The 15,924-nt window shown below is 46.1% G+C and overlaps 1 protein-coding gene and 1 long non-coding RNA gene across 3 annotated transcripts in view; one reads left to right on the top strand and one right to left on the bottom strand.

Moving 5' to 3' along the window:
* Positions 1–15,924, top strand: part of ITGAE (integrin subunit alpha E) — a 72,486-nt gene that overhangs the window by 13,010 nt on the left and 43,552 nt on the right. For both annotated transcript variants that reach the window (XM_047832069.1, XM_047832070.1), the window contains exon 2: positions 5,628–5,748. In XM_047832069.1, coding sequence (XP_047688025.1) covers positions 5,628–5,748 — 121 coding nt within the window. The remainder of the gene's footprint in view (positions 1–5,627; positions 5,749–15,924) is intronic.
* On the bottom strand, positions 1,266–14,932 carry LOC125151316 (uncharacterized). Its single transcript, XR_007146727.1, has 3 exons — positions 14,703–14,932; positions 9,414–9,421; positions 1,266–1,276 (listed from the first exon to the last, which is right to left on the bottom strand). It is a non-coding gene; the product is annotated as an uncharacterized LOC125151316 (long non-coding RNA).

The raw sequence follows: 15,924 nt of genomic DNA on the forward strand, positions 1-15,924 counted from the left end.
TCTCTATGCTCCATTCCCCCTCCCCCTTTTCTCACTGCTCTAAGTCCTCCAGTAAAATGTTGAGTAAAAGTGGTGAGAGTAGTCATCCCTGTCTCAATCCTGATTTTAGGGAAAGATTTTATTTATTTTTTTTTTTTAAATTTTTTTTTTTTCAACGTTTATTTATTTTTGGGACAGAGAGAGACAGAGCATGAACGGGGGAGGGGCAGAGAGAGAGGGAGACACAGAATCGGAAACAGGCTCCAGGCTCTGAGCCATCAGCCCAGAGCCCGACGCGGGGCTCGAACTCCCGGACCGTGAGATCGTGACCTGGCTGAAGTCGGACGCTCAACCGACTGCGCCACCCAGGCGCCCCGGGAAAGATTTTAATAACACACCAATAAGAGTGATGTTTGCTGAGGGTTTTTTTGTGGATATTCTTGATCAGATTATATAAATTCCTTCTATTCTGATTTACTATGATTTTTTTAAAATCACAGAGCAGTATTGGATTTTATCAAATGCCTTTTTCTTGCTTCTATCATAATGATCATATGATTTTTTTCCTGTTAATGTGAAAAAGAAATAAATTATTATCAAATGTCAAACCACCCTTGCATTCCTGAAAAAACTCCACTTGGTTGTGATGTATTATGATTTTTATATGTCACCGGATTTAATTTGCTAATATTTTGTTTAGGATTCCTACATCTGTGTTCAAGAGAGATCATCAATTGTCCTTCCTTGTACGGCTCTTGTCAGACTTTTTCTGATTTTTGTTTGTTTGTTTTTTAAGTCTTTGCTCTTGTCAGGTTTTAATATCAATGTTAGGGCACCTGGGTGGCTCAGTCGGTTAAGCATCCGACTCTTGATTTTGGCTCAGGTCATGATCTCACAGTTTGTGGGATCGAGCCCCGTGTCAGGCTCTGCACTGAGAGTGCAGAGTCTGCTTGGGATTCTCTCTCTGTCCTCACTCAAAATAAATAAATAAATAAACGTTTAAAACATATATCAATGTTATTCTGGTCCTGTAAAATGATTGGAAAGTATTCCTTCAATTCTGTTCTTTGGAATAGTTTGTGTAAGTTTGGCATTTCTTCTCTAAATGTTTGGAAGAGTTCACAGTGAAGCTATCTGGGTTGGAATTCTTCCTATGATTTTTAATAATGGGATTTACTTTTTTTGATACAAGATTATTCAGCTTGCATTTCTTTCATCAGTTGTGGTAAATCTTTATCTCAAGGAATTTGTCTATTTCAACAAAATTGTGAAGTATAGTGGCATAAAGTTGTGTATACTATCCTCATTATTTCTTAATGTCTTAGGATCTATTCTGATGGCTTCTTTTTCCTTCATGTTGGTAACTTGTGTGTTCTCTCTTTTTTTCTTGACAATGTTGCTAAGAGTTTATCAGTTTCATTAAGCTTTTTTAAAAGTAAACTTTTGCTTTGTTGATTTCTCTACTCTAAGTTAGTTTTCTATTTCATTGATACATACTCATATCTTTATTCCTGTACTTTCTTTGGGTTTGATTTACTATTCTTTTACCTTTTTGAGATGGAAGCTTAGATCATTGATTTTAGCTTTTTGTCTTTCTTAACATTGGCACTTAAGGCTGCACATTTCCTCTGAGCACTGCCTTAACTGTTTCCCACAAGTTTTGATTTGTCATATCTTAATTATCACTAAAAAATATCCATGGCCATTTCATTTTTGACTTATGCAGACGTGCATTGCTTGATTTCTGAGAAGTTCAAGTTATTATAGTTTTCTTTTTGTTATTGGCTTCTAGTTTAATTCCAGTGTAGTCAGAGAACCTATTCTGAATTACTTCAATGCATTGAAATTTATTGAGGCTTGCTTTTTGACCTTTCTTTTATATTTGATTTGGGTAAATGTTTCATGTGCATTTGAAAAAATGTTTCTTTTACTATTGTTAGGTACAGTGTTCTGTTAGTCAGTTGTGATATTCAGATCTTCTATATCATTATTGATACCTTAATGTGCTTTTGTAGCTTGATGAAAGATTTGTTAAAGCATTTAAGTCTCCCATTTTGGTTGTGGATTTTTGTATTTTTAATTCAGTCAATTTTTTTTTATTTTTTTATTTAAAAAAAAAATTTTTTTTTCAACGTTTATTTATTTTTGGGACAGAGAGAGACAGAGCATGAATGGGGGAGGGGCAGAGAGAGAGGGAGACACAGAATCGGAAACAGGTTCCAGGCTCTGAGCCATCAGCCCAGAGCCCGACGCGGGGCTCAAACTCACGGACCGCGAGATCGTGACCTGGCTGAAGTCGGATGCTTAACCGACTGCGCCACCCAGGCGCCCCAATTCAGTCAATTTTTAAAATATATTTTGAAGTGATGTTAATGGAGACATATAGATTTTAAATTTATATCTTGGTGAATGAAGAACAGTATATTTATATGTATATATTTCCTTCTCTTCCTTACTTAAAAGTCCATTAACGTATCCTTTGCCTAATGATTTTTGTTTTTAACGTCTGTGCTGCTAAGTGAAAAGTCATTAATTGGAAAAACTATTTCCATCAATTTCATTGGAAAAACTGTGGTTCATTCCATCTAGCTCAATATACCCAGACAGTTTTTACTGATGGAAAAATTTATTAGCTGGCCGATAAAACAAGTTTATACCAAAAAAATTAATTTGAATATAAAATATAATTTACATATACAACTTACTGTAATAAAAGTTTACTGTCCTCATTAAGAGAGGAAATGAAGACTTAATGATGAGTAGTGGAGGATAATTGTGAGGGAGTCATTATTGAGAAGGTACATTTCTCATTCACCATTTCTTCACTGTTTCTTCAGTCTTTTGGGTACTCGTGGTTATCTTGCATTCAAACTACCTTCAAAAATAAAGTTATAGCACATTGGGGCACCTGGGTGGCTCAGTCGGTTAAGCGTCCAACTTCGGCTTAGGTCATGATCTCGTGGTTCACGAGTTCAAGCCCAACATCGGGGTCTGTGCTGACAGCTCTGAGCCTGGAACCTGCTTTGGATTCTGTGTCTCCCTCTCTCTCTGACCCTTCCCTACTCACGCCCTGTCTCTCTCTGTCTCTGTCTCTCTCTCTCAAAAAGAAATAAACATTAAAAAAATGTTTAAATATAGTTATAGCACAAAAAATACATTGAGGGAAAAATAAATGCTAAACCTGAAAGCACTTCAAAATACATGGCATAGTTTGTACATTTTAACAGACTGCAGAATCACAGAAGCTACTACCCCTTCAGCCGTCTCAGTTGGCTTGTACATGCTAAACAAGACATTTTGAATTTATCCAAACAAGATGAGCAGTTCACATTTGTTTCCTATGAATTGTGGGGCTAAAAACTGCTTTACTAAGTAAATTAGTGAGTATGTTTTTGCATGAATGTGTGATGTCAGAACATCATTCTTATGGCATGTTTATGTGGTATATTTAAGAATGAAAAAGTCATTATACCATCATTAAAAAAGAGTGTTTTCCAAAAAGCTTTTTTCCCCCAAAACGTTGTTCATTGAACAGTAATTGAACAGATAAGTTCTGTACACTCAACTTCACCTTGCCCTTTTTCTCTGTAAATATACATTAGAGTTTTTACGGTGGAATATCATAGTCAGGACATACTTTTAAAATTCTCTCTGGCAGTTGATATGGGGAGGTTGTATCCAGAGGGACAAGACTTGGAAAAGAAAGGTCAGGAGACTAATGAACATATCCAAGCGGGAGACAATGTGGTCAGTAGGGCAGAACTGAGTCCCAGCTGAGGCCCAAATGCATATGGGAATTCTGAGAATGATAAAGGTGATACTGCAGATCTATGGGGATAAGACGAGTCATTCAAGGAAAAATGTTGAGACAATTTCAATTGTGGGGAGAAAGAGTAAAAGCTGGATCCCTCTTTCACTCTGTACACAAAAAATAGAGTGCAGATCAATTAAAGATTCAAGTGTAAGAAGTGAAACAAAACCCCCCAAAATACAGACAAAAACATGAGTGAACTTAAAAAAAATAATCTCTGAATGGGGAAGCACGACATAAAACTGAAGAGTCATAAAAGAAAAATAACTTGACTACGTATAAATTCTAGATGTGGGAAAAGATACCTACATCAAATAGCTAAGTGTGAAGTATTATCTTGAACACATTGGTAATTTTTTTTGATTCAAAACGCTCTTGCAAATTAATAAGAAAGCAATATTTCCTACAAATGGATAATGTATATGAATAGGCAGTAAACAACTTAAAATAAGAGACTCAACCTCATTCAGAATTAAAAAAGATATTTTGGAAGAAAATGATAAGAAACTCTTTCAAAACAAGGATGGTCTACACACACCTCAAGCAGTGCTGTGAGGAAACAGGCCTTCTCCTCTTCTGTTGTTGTGGTATGGATTGGCACAACCTCTGAGGTTGGGGGCAATCTGTGAATATCAGTTTTTCCCCAAAACTTTTTAGTGAAAAATTTCAAGTATACAGAAAAGTTGAAATAATTGTACGGTGGAAAACTATATGCCACACTTAGATTTTACAGTTGTCAACATTTCGTTATATTTGCAACATCACACAGACACATATGTAAACATATATCTGTATATCCATCTGCATATATCCATCTATCCATCCATCAAGCCACATTACATTTTGATGCATTCCAAAGTAAATTGCGGAGGTTGGTACACTTCATCCCTAAATGCTTCAGCATACATATCAACCAGAGGTCAATGTTTGTTGCTCGTTCTTTTTTGAGGGAAAATTTATATTCGGTGAAAGTCACAAGTTTTAAGTTGACCATTCAGTGTGTTTTTGGCAAACGCACACACCTTTGTCATCCAAATTCTTATCAAGACCTAGGGTGTTTCCATAAGCCTACAGAGTTTCTTCCTGTCCCTTCCCAGTTAAGCCACATCCCTTTACCCCCAGGAAATATTTTTTATTATAGATTAGCTTTGCTGGTTCTAGAACATCATGTAAATGGAATTAGACAGTACTCTTTTATGTAAAGCTTCTTTCAGTCAGCATAATGATTTTTGTGATTCACCCATCTTGTCGTGTGTGTCAATCGCTCATTTCTTTGTACTCCTGAGTAGTATTCCATTGTGTGACTCTACCAGTTAGCTTATCCCTTCCCCAGTTGATGGACATTTGGGTTGTTTCCACTTGGGAACTATTACAAGTAAAGCTTCTATAAACATTCTTGTACATGTTTGAGGACATGTTTTCTCCTGGGTCATCTGATGGGGCCTCCTAGACAGAATGTATGTATATCCTAGCCCTAGGGCTCATAGTCTATTTGAACTTTGGTACAAGACACTGTCACGAGTATATGCTATCTGACAGGTACAGAAAGTGCACAGTGGGAGGTGTGAGAAGGTGGGAAGTACTTCTAGGAGAGAACCAGGGAAGGCTTGCTGGAGGAGGGGCCTTGGTGCTGACATAGTAGGAGGATCAGGAGCTCTGGGTCAGACATGCCTACACTCCCGTCCTATTCCCATAGGGAAAAGGTCCTGGGGAATCTCATTTTTCTCATCTGTAAAATGGGGATGATGACACCACCAGATGTGACAGAATGATGGGAGTCAAAGGGCCAGCCATGGCTTTAACAGGCATCTGTTAAATGTCCCTCTGTTCTCCACAGGCCTGGTTCCTCTGGTGGCCTTCAATGTGGATGTGGCCCGGACCTGGGTGACTCCTGAGGGAGGCGTTCCCTATGTGCTCAACGCCCTTCTGCACCAAGACTCCAGCACCAACCGGACCTGGTGAGCAGGGCCCGGCAGATGGGAGGCATAATTGAGGGGGCCTCTGGGGAGCCTGAAAAAGCTGCCGAGGAGGCCTTGGCATCCCTCCCCCAGTTTGGGGACAACCTCCCTTCGCCTACAGAGGGTGTGCAGGAGAGAGGCTGTGAGCACCAGGCCAATCCTTGCCCTCTTCACTGCCGGGGGTGGGAGAATGACCTCAAAACTAGTTTAAAATAAAATTTCTTAAGGCTCTTTTATCTCTTACAGAAGTAACACATGCTCAGTATATAAACTTTGGACAGTGACAAAAATATCAAAGAAAAAATGGAAAATATGAGGCAGCAGGGAACGTGGTTCAGGGGCAGGCTGTGAATCTCAGCCATGGGTCAGTGACAACTTTTCTCTGTATTTGTAGCAAGGTGCTCAACCCATAGCCTCAGTTTCTTATCTTTACGGGGGTAGAGATTTCTCTACCTTACAGGGTTGTTGCAAAGACTATTTGCATTAATGCACATAAAGGGTTTAGCACAGTTTCTGGCCGAAATCAAGCTCACTAAACATTGCTTTATGTTTTTTAAAATCTCATCTGTACCCACCCAGTAGATAAGCCACCAATTTTAAACGTGACAAAATTCTACTGGTGAGGATGTGGGGACGTGTGGGACTGTAAATTGATATAACCAACCTGGAGAATAGTTTTACCATATCTGGTAATGTTGAAGATGCCTTTGACCCGGCCATTCCACTCACAGACACCAACCTTAAAGATATGAACGGGCACATGTAAAGGTATTTATCGTAGCATTTGTGAAAGACTGGAAATGTTCCTCATTAGGAAAATGGAAGAAATAAGTTATGAATCATATACAATGCAATATTAGACGTAGCTCAAATGAATGAAATGAGCATAGTGGTTGAATCAATCCTGAAACATAAGATAAAAGAAGGCAAGTTGTGGGATTATATATACCGTGGTCATTTACTCAGCAAATATTCGTATGGAGCACCTACTATGTGCCAAGCCCTAAAGAGGCCCTGAAGGCTCATAGCAGTGAGCAAAGCAGACAAAAATTCTTTGGCTCAGGGAAGATAGACAATAAGCAAGCAAGCAAGCAAAATACGTGTCGTATCGGATGGTGATAGTGGTGAGATGGTAATGTAGAAGCATGCCTTTAGTTTTTTCCCTTATTGTCACCACAATGACCTTTAGAGCTGCTTTGTTTTGAAGCCAGGATCCAGTCAAGGTTCCCGTGTCACATACTGTTGTGTCTCTTTATTCTCTTTTAATCTAGGGCAGTTTTTCCTTTCCTTTTTGTTCATGATGGTTACATGGCTTTCTCTGTGCTTGCTCTGTGACCCAGCCACGCTCATGCCCCGCCTCAGGCGAATCCCTTCCCCCTCCCCTCTGCTTTGCTTCTAGTCATTGGTCAAGGGTTTCCTTCTTGCACAGCACACATGAACCTTAAGCCTCGCATCTAGATGGGCTTGGGGCAGAGCCAGATGAGATGCTCAAGGTTTCTGGCTGAGCAGAGCTCCCCATCTTCCTGAGCTGAGCAGAGCAGAAGCTCTGTTTGGTGGAGCGTGGGTGGGCAGTAGCAGCTCCTGAGGTAGCCTTATAGCCCTGGGACTTGGGCCATGACCCTGCCAGCCTAGCAGGCTTGGACCCCTTGCTGGACTGTAGTTTCCTCATTGTACAGCGAAGAGGCTGGTGACCATGTAAATGGTGAAGGCAGGGACACTTTGTTCGTTCATTCATTCATTCATTCATTCAGCAAGTATTTATGGAGCATCTACTCAATGACAGGCCAAGTGTGAGGATAAGATAGTGAAACAGGCATAGTCCCTGCTCTCATGGAACTCCCTGCCTCCTGGAGGAGACAGACAAGGCAGGCAGTGACAAGGGGTGTGATGGCTGCTCTGGTGGAGATGTCCAGGACGCTTTGGAGACATAGAAGCAGGCGTACCCTTCAGCCATAGGGTGCACATCAACACTGGGACCGAGGGGATGAGTAGGAATTAGTGTGAGAAGGCAGGGGAGGGGGATATCCCAACTGAGAGCAGTGTGGCCAGAAGCCTGGAAATTAGCCTGAGCAAAGTCAAGGAACAGAAAATGGCAGGTGGTTGAAGCTGAGTGTAATGAGCATTAGGTTGGGAGAAGTGGGTAGTGCCTTGTTACCTGGGCATCAAGGGTTTGAGGAGCCAGAAAGCTTTGAAGCAGGGAGGAGAGGTGAGAAGGTTGTTAGCAAGTTTTTGGCTGCAGGAAGATGAATTAAAGGTTGCTGTTTGTTGTCTTTTGTTTTGGTAAAATTTTATGGACATTTGCCACACAGAAAAATGCACCCATCATAAGCCTGTAGCCCAGTGAATGTTGGCAAAGTGAACCACCTATGTAAGTAGCACCCAGATGAAGAAGCAGAACATTACCAGCCTCACCTAAGCCCTCTCTAGCCTGGTGCTCCCTTCCAGGTACATCCCCTGCCAAGAGCTAACCAGCGCTCTGACCTCCATCTCCCTGGATTAGTTTTGCCTGTTCTTGAACTTATAAACGAGGTGTGCCGTATGTGGTCTCTTATGTCAGGCTCCTCTCCCTCAATATACAGTCTGTGAATTTTGAATGTGGTATTGCCTGAGACAGTGATACTTATTCTCATTGGTAGAGTTTTTCATCATGTGAACGGTGCTGATGATGAGCGTTTGGCCAGTTTCCTTGGACAAATTTTGCTTCTGTGCACTTTCTTTTAAGAGGCAGGTGTACTTCCTTTTATCAGGCATTATACGCGCTGGGCCAACATTCAGTTTTGTGAACTTGCAGTGCACGAGCGTTCTGGTTGCTCCATATGTTCGTGAGGGTCAGGAGTCAGTCCCAGTTATCTGTGACCATCTTTTGCCCATTCCCCTCCCACCAGTACCTCAGCAGGGCCCTGCCTCTTAGAAGCCAAGCTGAGAGGACATGGTGGATGAGAGGAGCTTGAAGCTCCTGGAGAAGAAGGCTCTGAGTCCACCCTGGGCTTGCAGGAAGAGCCCAGTTGGGCTCATGAAAACCTCCCTGAATACCTGCTGAAGAGAGGGCTCATGGGAGGATGTGGTGGGAGGCACTTCTTGGTTCCTGCCACAAATGGTGAAGCCTGAGACCACGGGCTTCTGCAGGGCAGGAAATGCACTGCTGGCCCCCCCAGGGCCACAGAAAGCAGCCAGAAAGCCCTGTGAGAGGGTGGCATGTCCCTCTCACTCCCTTGTCCAGTTTCTCCTTAAAATGTAATAGCCAGGGCTCATCGCATCATGGGTTTGGTTGCTGTAGGGTGAGATGAGTGGAACATAAAGAAGGCCTTCCACACCTGAAAATAATATAACATTGTATGTTAATTGTACTTCAATAAAAATTCAAATAAAACCATAAAAAGCAAGCTAAAAAAAAAAAAAACATGATAAAACTTGGAAAAAAAAAAAAAAGAAGGCCTTCTCCTGGGAGGTATGGGAATAGACTCTGAACGAAGACAGGTTGGAGGCGGGTCAAGGCAGGAAATGGACTGCTTCCAGCCCAGCATATAATAGGGTCCCTGAGGCTGTGAGCTGATGATAGTTTGATTATTGTTTAGTTAGTCAATCACTCAGTCAACAAACCTGGAGATCAAGAGACTACCCACCTTGGGGTGGGGGGTGGGGGCGGGGATTAAATGGGAGACAACAGAGGCAGCTCATACTGGGCCCCAGGCCACAGCACTTCATGACTGTGACATGAATGGCAACCTTGCACAGCCCAGACAGCTGCATATGGTAGTCTCTTGGGAACTCACAGTCTAGGTGAGTATGGAAGTGGGTTCCAGTAGTCAAGGCTACCTGGAGGGCTTGGAGGGGGTCAAGTTGCTCCTTTTGGGAAGACTTCCTGAGGAGCTGGTGTTTAGAATGATTTTGGCAGGAAAAGGAGGTGGGAAGGAATTATAGGCAAAGGAAATAGCTTGGGCAACAGCACGAAGGAGGAAGGAGACCCGAAGCTATTCCAGGCCTGGACTTACCCCACCAAAACATGATCTGGGGTGGAGACTAGTTCTGAGCCCATCTTTGTTGGAGACAGGGGATGAGGTGTTGGATGGAGGGCTGTGGCTCAGGCTGGGGAAGGGTCTGGAGCAGAGACAGGGTTGCTGAGCAGGTGACCTATTTTGGGAGCTCAGCTGCAGAGCCCACAGAGCTCATTTACACCTGCCCTCCGCTCTTCAGCCCTGCCCCACATTAGCCCCCTTACCTGCTGCCTGGGCTGTCATTCAGTCTTCATTTAACCATATTTACCGAGCCCTAGCTCTGTGCCAGGCATTGTTCCATGCCCTGGAAATACCATGGTGAACAAGGTAGACATGATCCTTGAGGAACTTACAGTCTAGTGGGGGAGACAGATAACAAGCACACAAGCAAGGAAAGAGGATATTATCAGACATGATGACAAGTTCTGAAAAGGAAATAAAACAGGGTGACATGAAACAGTAGCTATGTTGTGAGGTGGGGCTGGCTGGAGACAGCATTTATCAGGAAGTGACAGTTAACCAGAGCCAGGGGATGAAAGTGACCCAGCCTTGGGGAGTGAAAGGCAGGGTTTCCAGGCAAAGGACACAGCAAGGCAGAGGGCTTGAGGTAGGAAAGAACTGGGGCTGTGAAGGAACAGAAACCATCTGGAACTGGAGCTTAGAGAGCAAAGGAGACGGGAGGGGAGGTCTCAGAGCAGGGAGGGGTCAGACTGCAAGGCCCTGTGGGCTGTATCCAGGAGTATGGACTCTTTCTAAGCACATGGGAGGCTACTGAAGCAGGGGAGTGACAGGGTGTAAACTACAAGGGTAAGTTTCAAAAACAAATGCTACCAGTCAGGAGGCTATTACTGTTATGCCCAGAATTCGTGATCCCCAAAGACCACTAGGGAGCCGAGTCCAATGCAAAAGCAAAGAGCCTTTATTCGAGCTAGCTCGAGCTCAATCCCCTACCTGCACCCACGCAGCGGTGAAATACCAGGGAAAGAGAGCGAGTTTCAAAAGCACAAAGGTTTTATAGGGGTCTAGGGGCAGCCGATTGGCTGGGGAAGTGGCGTGTTTTGATCAGGAAGCTTGAATGGGTGAGCGGGAGGTCACTCAAAGGGAGGAGGCGTGGTCTAGGTGAAGGACAAAGAACAAGATGGAGTCGGCTGGCGTAGGCCCGCCCTTTCATTCCCCCCTTGTCATGTAACTTACGGACCCAATCATGGGGCCGGCTGCATTTATGGTGACAAGGGGAACAGAGTTTGGAGGTTTACGCAAAGTTCTGGGAAGCAAGTGTCCCTGGGGTGGCTCTGGGACGTCTGATTAAGTATTGTCCCCGAGCTGGTGTCTATGATCTGTCAGGTGATGTTTTGGGGGGCGTATGAGCAATGACAAGCAGAGTTAACAGAGTTACCAATATTAGATGGGTCGAATGCGCTGTAGCTTGAGCTTGAGCGGGTTGTGTTGGTCCCGACTGATGGCCCATCGCGTGACGAAGTCCTTCCGGATCGAGGAGGGGTCCGCTGGCTGGGCGTGGGTGTGATGGACCCAGGTCGTGATGCTGTCTACCTTGAGAGCGGTGGGGGTTGTCAACACCACGATGTAGGGTCCCTTCCAGCGCGGCTCGAGAGTCTCTCGGTGGTGCCTTTTGACGTAGACCCAGTCTCCCGGCCTGTACTGATGAGGTGTCGGGATCGGGCCAGCCTCGTAGATGGCACGGAGGCGCGGCCAAATGTCCTCGTGCGCCCTCTGGAGCCCGCTCAAGGAAAGAAAAAGTTCTTGATCTTTAAACTCAGCAACTAAGTTCAGCTCGAAGGCTGGGAATAACAGGGGGTGGCCTGCCAAACATGATCTCGTAGGGAGTAAAACCCAGAGTGTAAGGAGTGTTTCTAACCCGGTAAAGGGCGTATGGTAGGAGAGTCACCCAGTCCCCGCCAGTCTCCATGGTTAATTTGGTAAGGGTCTCTTTTAGGGTTCTATTCATTCTTTCTACCTGTCCTGAGCTCTGGGGCCTATAAGCACAATGTAATTTCCAGTTTGCCCCCACCGCCTTGGCTACTGCCTGTGTTACCTGCGAGATAAAAGCTGGTCCATTGTCCAATCCTACCATGGCAGGAAAACCATACCTGGGTAAGATGTCTTCTAGTAGCTTCTTAGCCACCGTCTGAGCCGTTTCATGCTTGGTTGGGTATGGCTCCACCCAGCCAGAGAAGGTGTCTGTAAATACTAAAAGATATTTAAAACCATACTTTCCTGGTTTGACTTCAGTGAAGTCGACTTCCCATTGGGCTCTGGGTCTGGTGCCTCTGAGCCTGGTTCCTTTTTTATTTGATGTGGCCCTCGCGTTGGTGAGTTGGCAGGTCTTGCAGGCAGATACAACTTGCTCTATTTTGGTGTCCTGTTGGTGAATCTTAATTCTGGCATGTCGGATTAAGTCTTTTAATTTTCAGGCCCCCATGTGAGTAGACCGATGCATGTGCTCTAATATTGAGACTCCGAGCTGGTCTGGCAACACAAGTTCCTTGTTAGGTGTATACCACCATCCCTTTATCTCCTGGGCCATGGGGAGTTTCTTGATCCGCTGTAACTCCTCCAGGGAGTACTTGGGCTGGTCTGGTAAAACTGGGTCTCCCGGGTCTGGTAGTTGTATGGTCATGGTGGGGACTGGAGTAAGGGCTACTGCCTTGGCTGCCTGGTCAGCCTTTTGATTACCTCTAGCTACTGGGTTATCAGCTTTTTGGTGCCCTTGGCAGTGGATAATGGCTAGCTTGGCAGGAAGCCATAAGGCCGTAAGCAGGTTAAGTATCTCCTGCTTATTTTTTATAGTCCGTCCTTCTGCCGTCAGTAACCCCCTCTCCTGATAAATTGCCCCATGAATATGAGCTGTGGCAAATGCATAACGGTTGTCTCTGTAGATGTTGAGCCGTTTTCCAGCTCCCAGCATCAGCGCCTTGGTGAGGGCTATGAGCTCTGCTCGCTGGGCTAACGTTCCGGAGGGTAGAGCCTCCGCCCATACGGTGTCGGTTTCGGTGACCACCGCTGCACCCGCATACCTGTGTCCGTCTCGCACAAAGCTGCTGCCATCAGTGAACCAAGTAGCCTCGGCATCGGGGAGGGGCCGGTCGGTCAGGTCCGTCCGGAATCCGTGTACTTGTTCCAGGATTCCCGCACAGTCATGTAGTGGGGCACCTAGGTCAGGGTCGGGCAGCAGTGTTGCAGGATTGAGGGCTGCACTGGGGTGGAACCGCACTCGTGGAGGGTTGAGTAGGAGGCTCTGGTAATGAGTCATACGTGTATTGCTCATCCGTCTATCCGGAGGCTGTTTCAGGACCCCTTCAATGGCGTGTGGGGTCGTGATCCAGATCTCCTGTCCTAGGGTCAGTTTGTCTGCATCCTTGACTAGTAGTGCTGTCGCCGCAATAATTCTTAGGCATGGCGGCCAGCCGGCAGCCACTGGGTCTAGTTTCTTAGACAGGTAAGCCACTGGGCGGTTCCAGGGGCCTAAGGCTTGAGTTAGAACTCCTTTTGCTATTCCCTTATGTTCGTCTACAAAGAGGTGGAAGGGCTTCATAATGTCCGGTAGGCCCAGGGCTGGGGCACTTAGGAGGGCCCTTTTTAACTGATTAAAGGCAGTTTCTTCTTTTTCAGCCCATTTAAATGTTTTCCCCTCTTTGGTAGCTTCATATAGGGGCCTGGCGATCTCAGCAAAACCTGGAACCCAGAGGCGGCAATAGTCGGCTGATCCTAGGAATTCCCTCACTTCTCTTCGGGAGGTGGGAGTAGGGATCTTTAGGACAGTTTCTTTTCTGGCTTCTGATAACCGCCGCTGTCCACCCTCCAGGATATATCCCAGGTAACTTATCCTCTCCCTGGATATCTGAGCCTTCTTCGCGGATGCCCGGTATCCTAAGGCCCCCAGGGTAGCCAGCAGGTCCTGGGTCCCTTGCTCACAGTCTTTGGCTGTGTCGGCAGCAATCAGGATGTCATCTACATACTGTAGAAGGGTGAGGCCAGGGTGCTCCCTTCTGTACTCACCCAGGTCCTCGTGTAGTGCCTCGTCGAAGATGGTGGGTGAATTTTTGAATCCCTGAGGTAGCCGTGTCCAGGTGAGTTGTCCACTGTAGCCCTCCTCCGGATCATGCCACTCAAAGGAGAACAAGGGTTGGCTCTGGGGTGCCAACGGCAGACTGAAGAAGGCGTCCTTTAAATCTAGTACAGTATACCAGACCCTGGAGGGCGCTAAGGAGCTCAAGAGAGTATATGGGTTGGGAACAGTTGGGTGTATGTCCGCGACCCTCTTATTTACTTCTCGGAGGTCTTGTACCGGTCGGTAGTCATTTGTGTGAGGCTTTTTGACCGGCAGTAAGGGGGTGTTCCAGGCAGACTGGCAAGGAGCTAGTACCCCTAGGCTTCGTAGTCTCCGGATGTGTGGCTGGATCCCCTTCCGGGCCTCCTGAGACATGGGGTATTGTTTGATCCTTACCGTACTCTCTCCTGGATTGAGCTCTACAGGACTGGGGTCCTATGAGCGGCTAGTCCTATCCCCCCTGTCTCTGCCCAAACCGAGGGGAATTCTTGTAGCCATCTGTCTATATTATCCTCTCTCGGGAGTGCCTCCTGGTGGAGGAGGTATTCATCCTCCAGTTTCATGGTCAGGACCTGGATGGGGTGGCCCTTGCCATTGGTGACCTGAGGCCCCCCTTCTCTGAAAGTTATCTGAGCTCCAATCTTGGTCAGTAAGTCCCATCCTAACAGCGGGTAGGGGCATTCTGGTATTACCATAAAGGAGTGGGATACCCGGCCCGTTCCCAAATCTACTGTTCTTCGGGTAGTCCATGAATACTGGCTCATACCAGTTGCCCCTTGTACCCAGGACTTCTTGCTAGCTAGTTTTCCTTGTGGGGTGCGGAGGACTGAATGTTGTGCTCCGGTGTTGACAAGGAAGTCAATAGGGGTCCCCTCCACTTTAAGAGTTACCCTGGGTTCGGGGAGAGGGTCCGAACCCTGACTCCCCTAATCACTTAGTTCATCCAGCTCTAGGACTTTTACTTGATCAGTCTTGCATCCCTTCCCGCCGGCCCTTTTCGGACAATCTCGGGCCCAATGCCCTATCTCCTTGCAGTATGCGCACTGATCCTTCTGCAGCCTCTGCTTCCCCCTCTTGGTGGTTCCTTTACCTTTTCTTGCGTAGTCTGCCAGCTGCCGGAGACGGCGGTCTCGTTCCTCGGGGAAGTCAGCAGTGGTAGCTAGCAGTATTCTGGCCAGGTCTCGAGTCTGCTTACTGCTGGCAGCCGTCATGGCGCGAGCCTGCTTGTCCTCAGGAGGCTCCCGGTTATTATATACCTTTTCGGCTACCACCAGTAAGTCCTGCAGACTTTTTTCTCCTAGTCTATCTATTTTCTGTAATTTTCTCCTAATGTCTACGGCCGATTGGTTTACAAAGGCCATGATAACAGCTGCCTTGCTTTCCGGAGCCTCTGGATCCATGGGGGTATAGGTACGGAGTGCCTCCATGATCCGTTCTAAAAAGGCAGCCAGAGATTCATCTTTTCCCTGTTGTACATTTCCTACCTTGGCCAAATTGGTTGGCTTTCTAGCAGCCATTCGGAGACCCCCCCATTAGAGTCTGGCGGTAGACCCGGAGCCTCTCCTTACCTTCTGCCGTGTTGAAATCCCACTGGGGCCGAGTTAAGGGGAAGGAGGCATCTATCTGAGCCTGGTTGGTGGTGGGATTCCCATCTGCGCCCGGATCTAGTTTTCGGGCCCCATTGAGGATTCTTTCTCTTTCTTCAGTCGTGAACAGGACCTGCAAAAGCTGCTGGCAATCATCCCACGTGGGCTGATGGGTAAAAAGAACAGAGTCTAATAAATCAATAAGCCCTGCCGGTTTCTCGGAAAACTTAGGATTCTGAGCTTTCCAATTGTAGAGGTCACTAGTGGCGAAAGGCCAATAGTGATGGGGCTGATTCCCCTCCGCGTCTGGGGGTCTGGTGGCTCGCAGGGGCAGAATAGTAGAGTCGGCGGCGGAGGCGGATTGCCCCCTCTGAGCCCTTTGTCTGGTAAAGGGCGGGCTTCCCCCTGGAGCGTTTCCACCTCCCGCTCTCGGAACAGCGTCTGCCTTCCCCGGAGGGGGAGGATGGTGTTCTTCCGGCATCCTAGAGGGGTTATACGGGGGAGGAAAAATTAATTCTTCTTCAGT

This window comes from Prionailurus viverrinus, chromosome E1 (assembly GCF_022837055.1).
Source record: "Prionailurus viverrinus isolate Anna chromosome E1, UM_Priviv_1.0, whole genome shotgun sequence".
Lineage (NCBI taxonomy): Eukaryota > Metazoa > Chordata > Mammalia > Carnivora > Felidae > Prionailurus > Prionailurus viverrinus.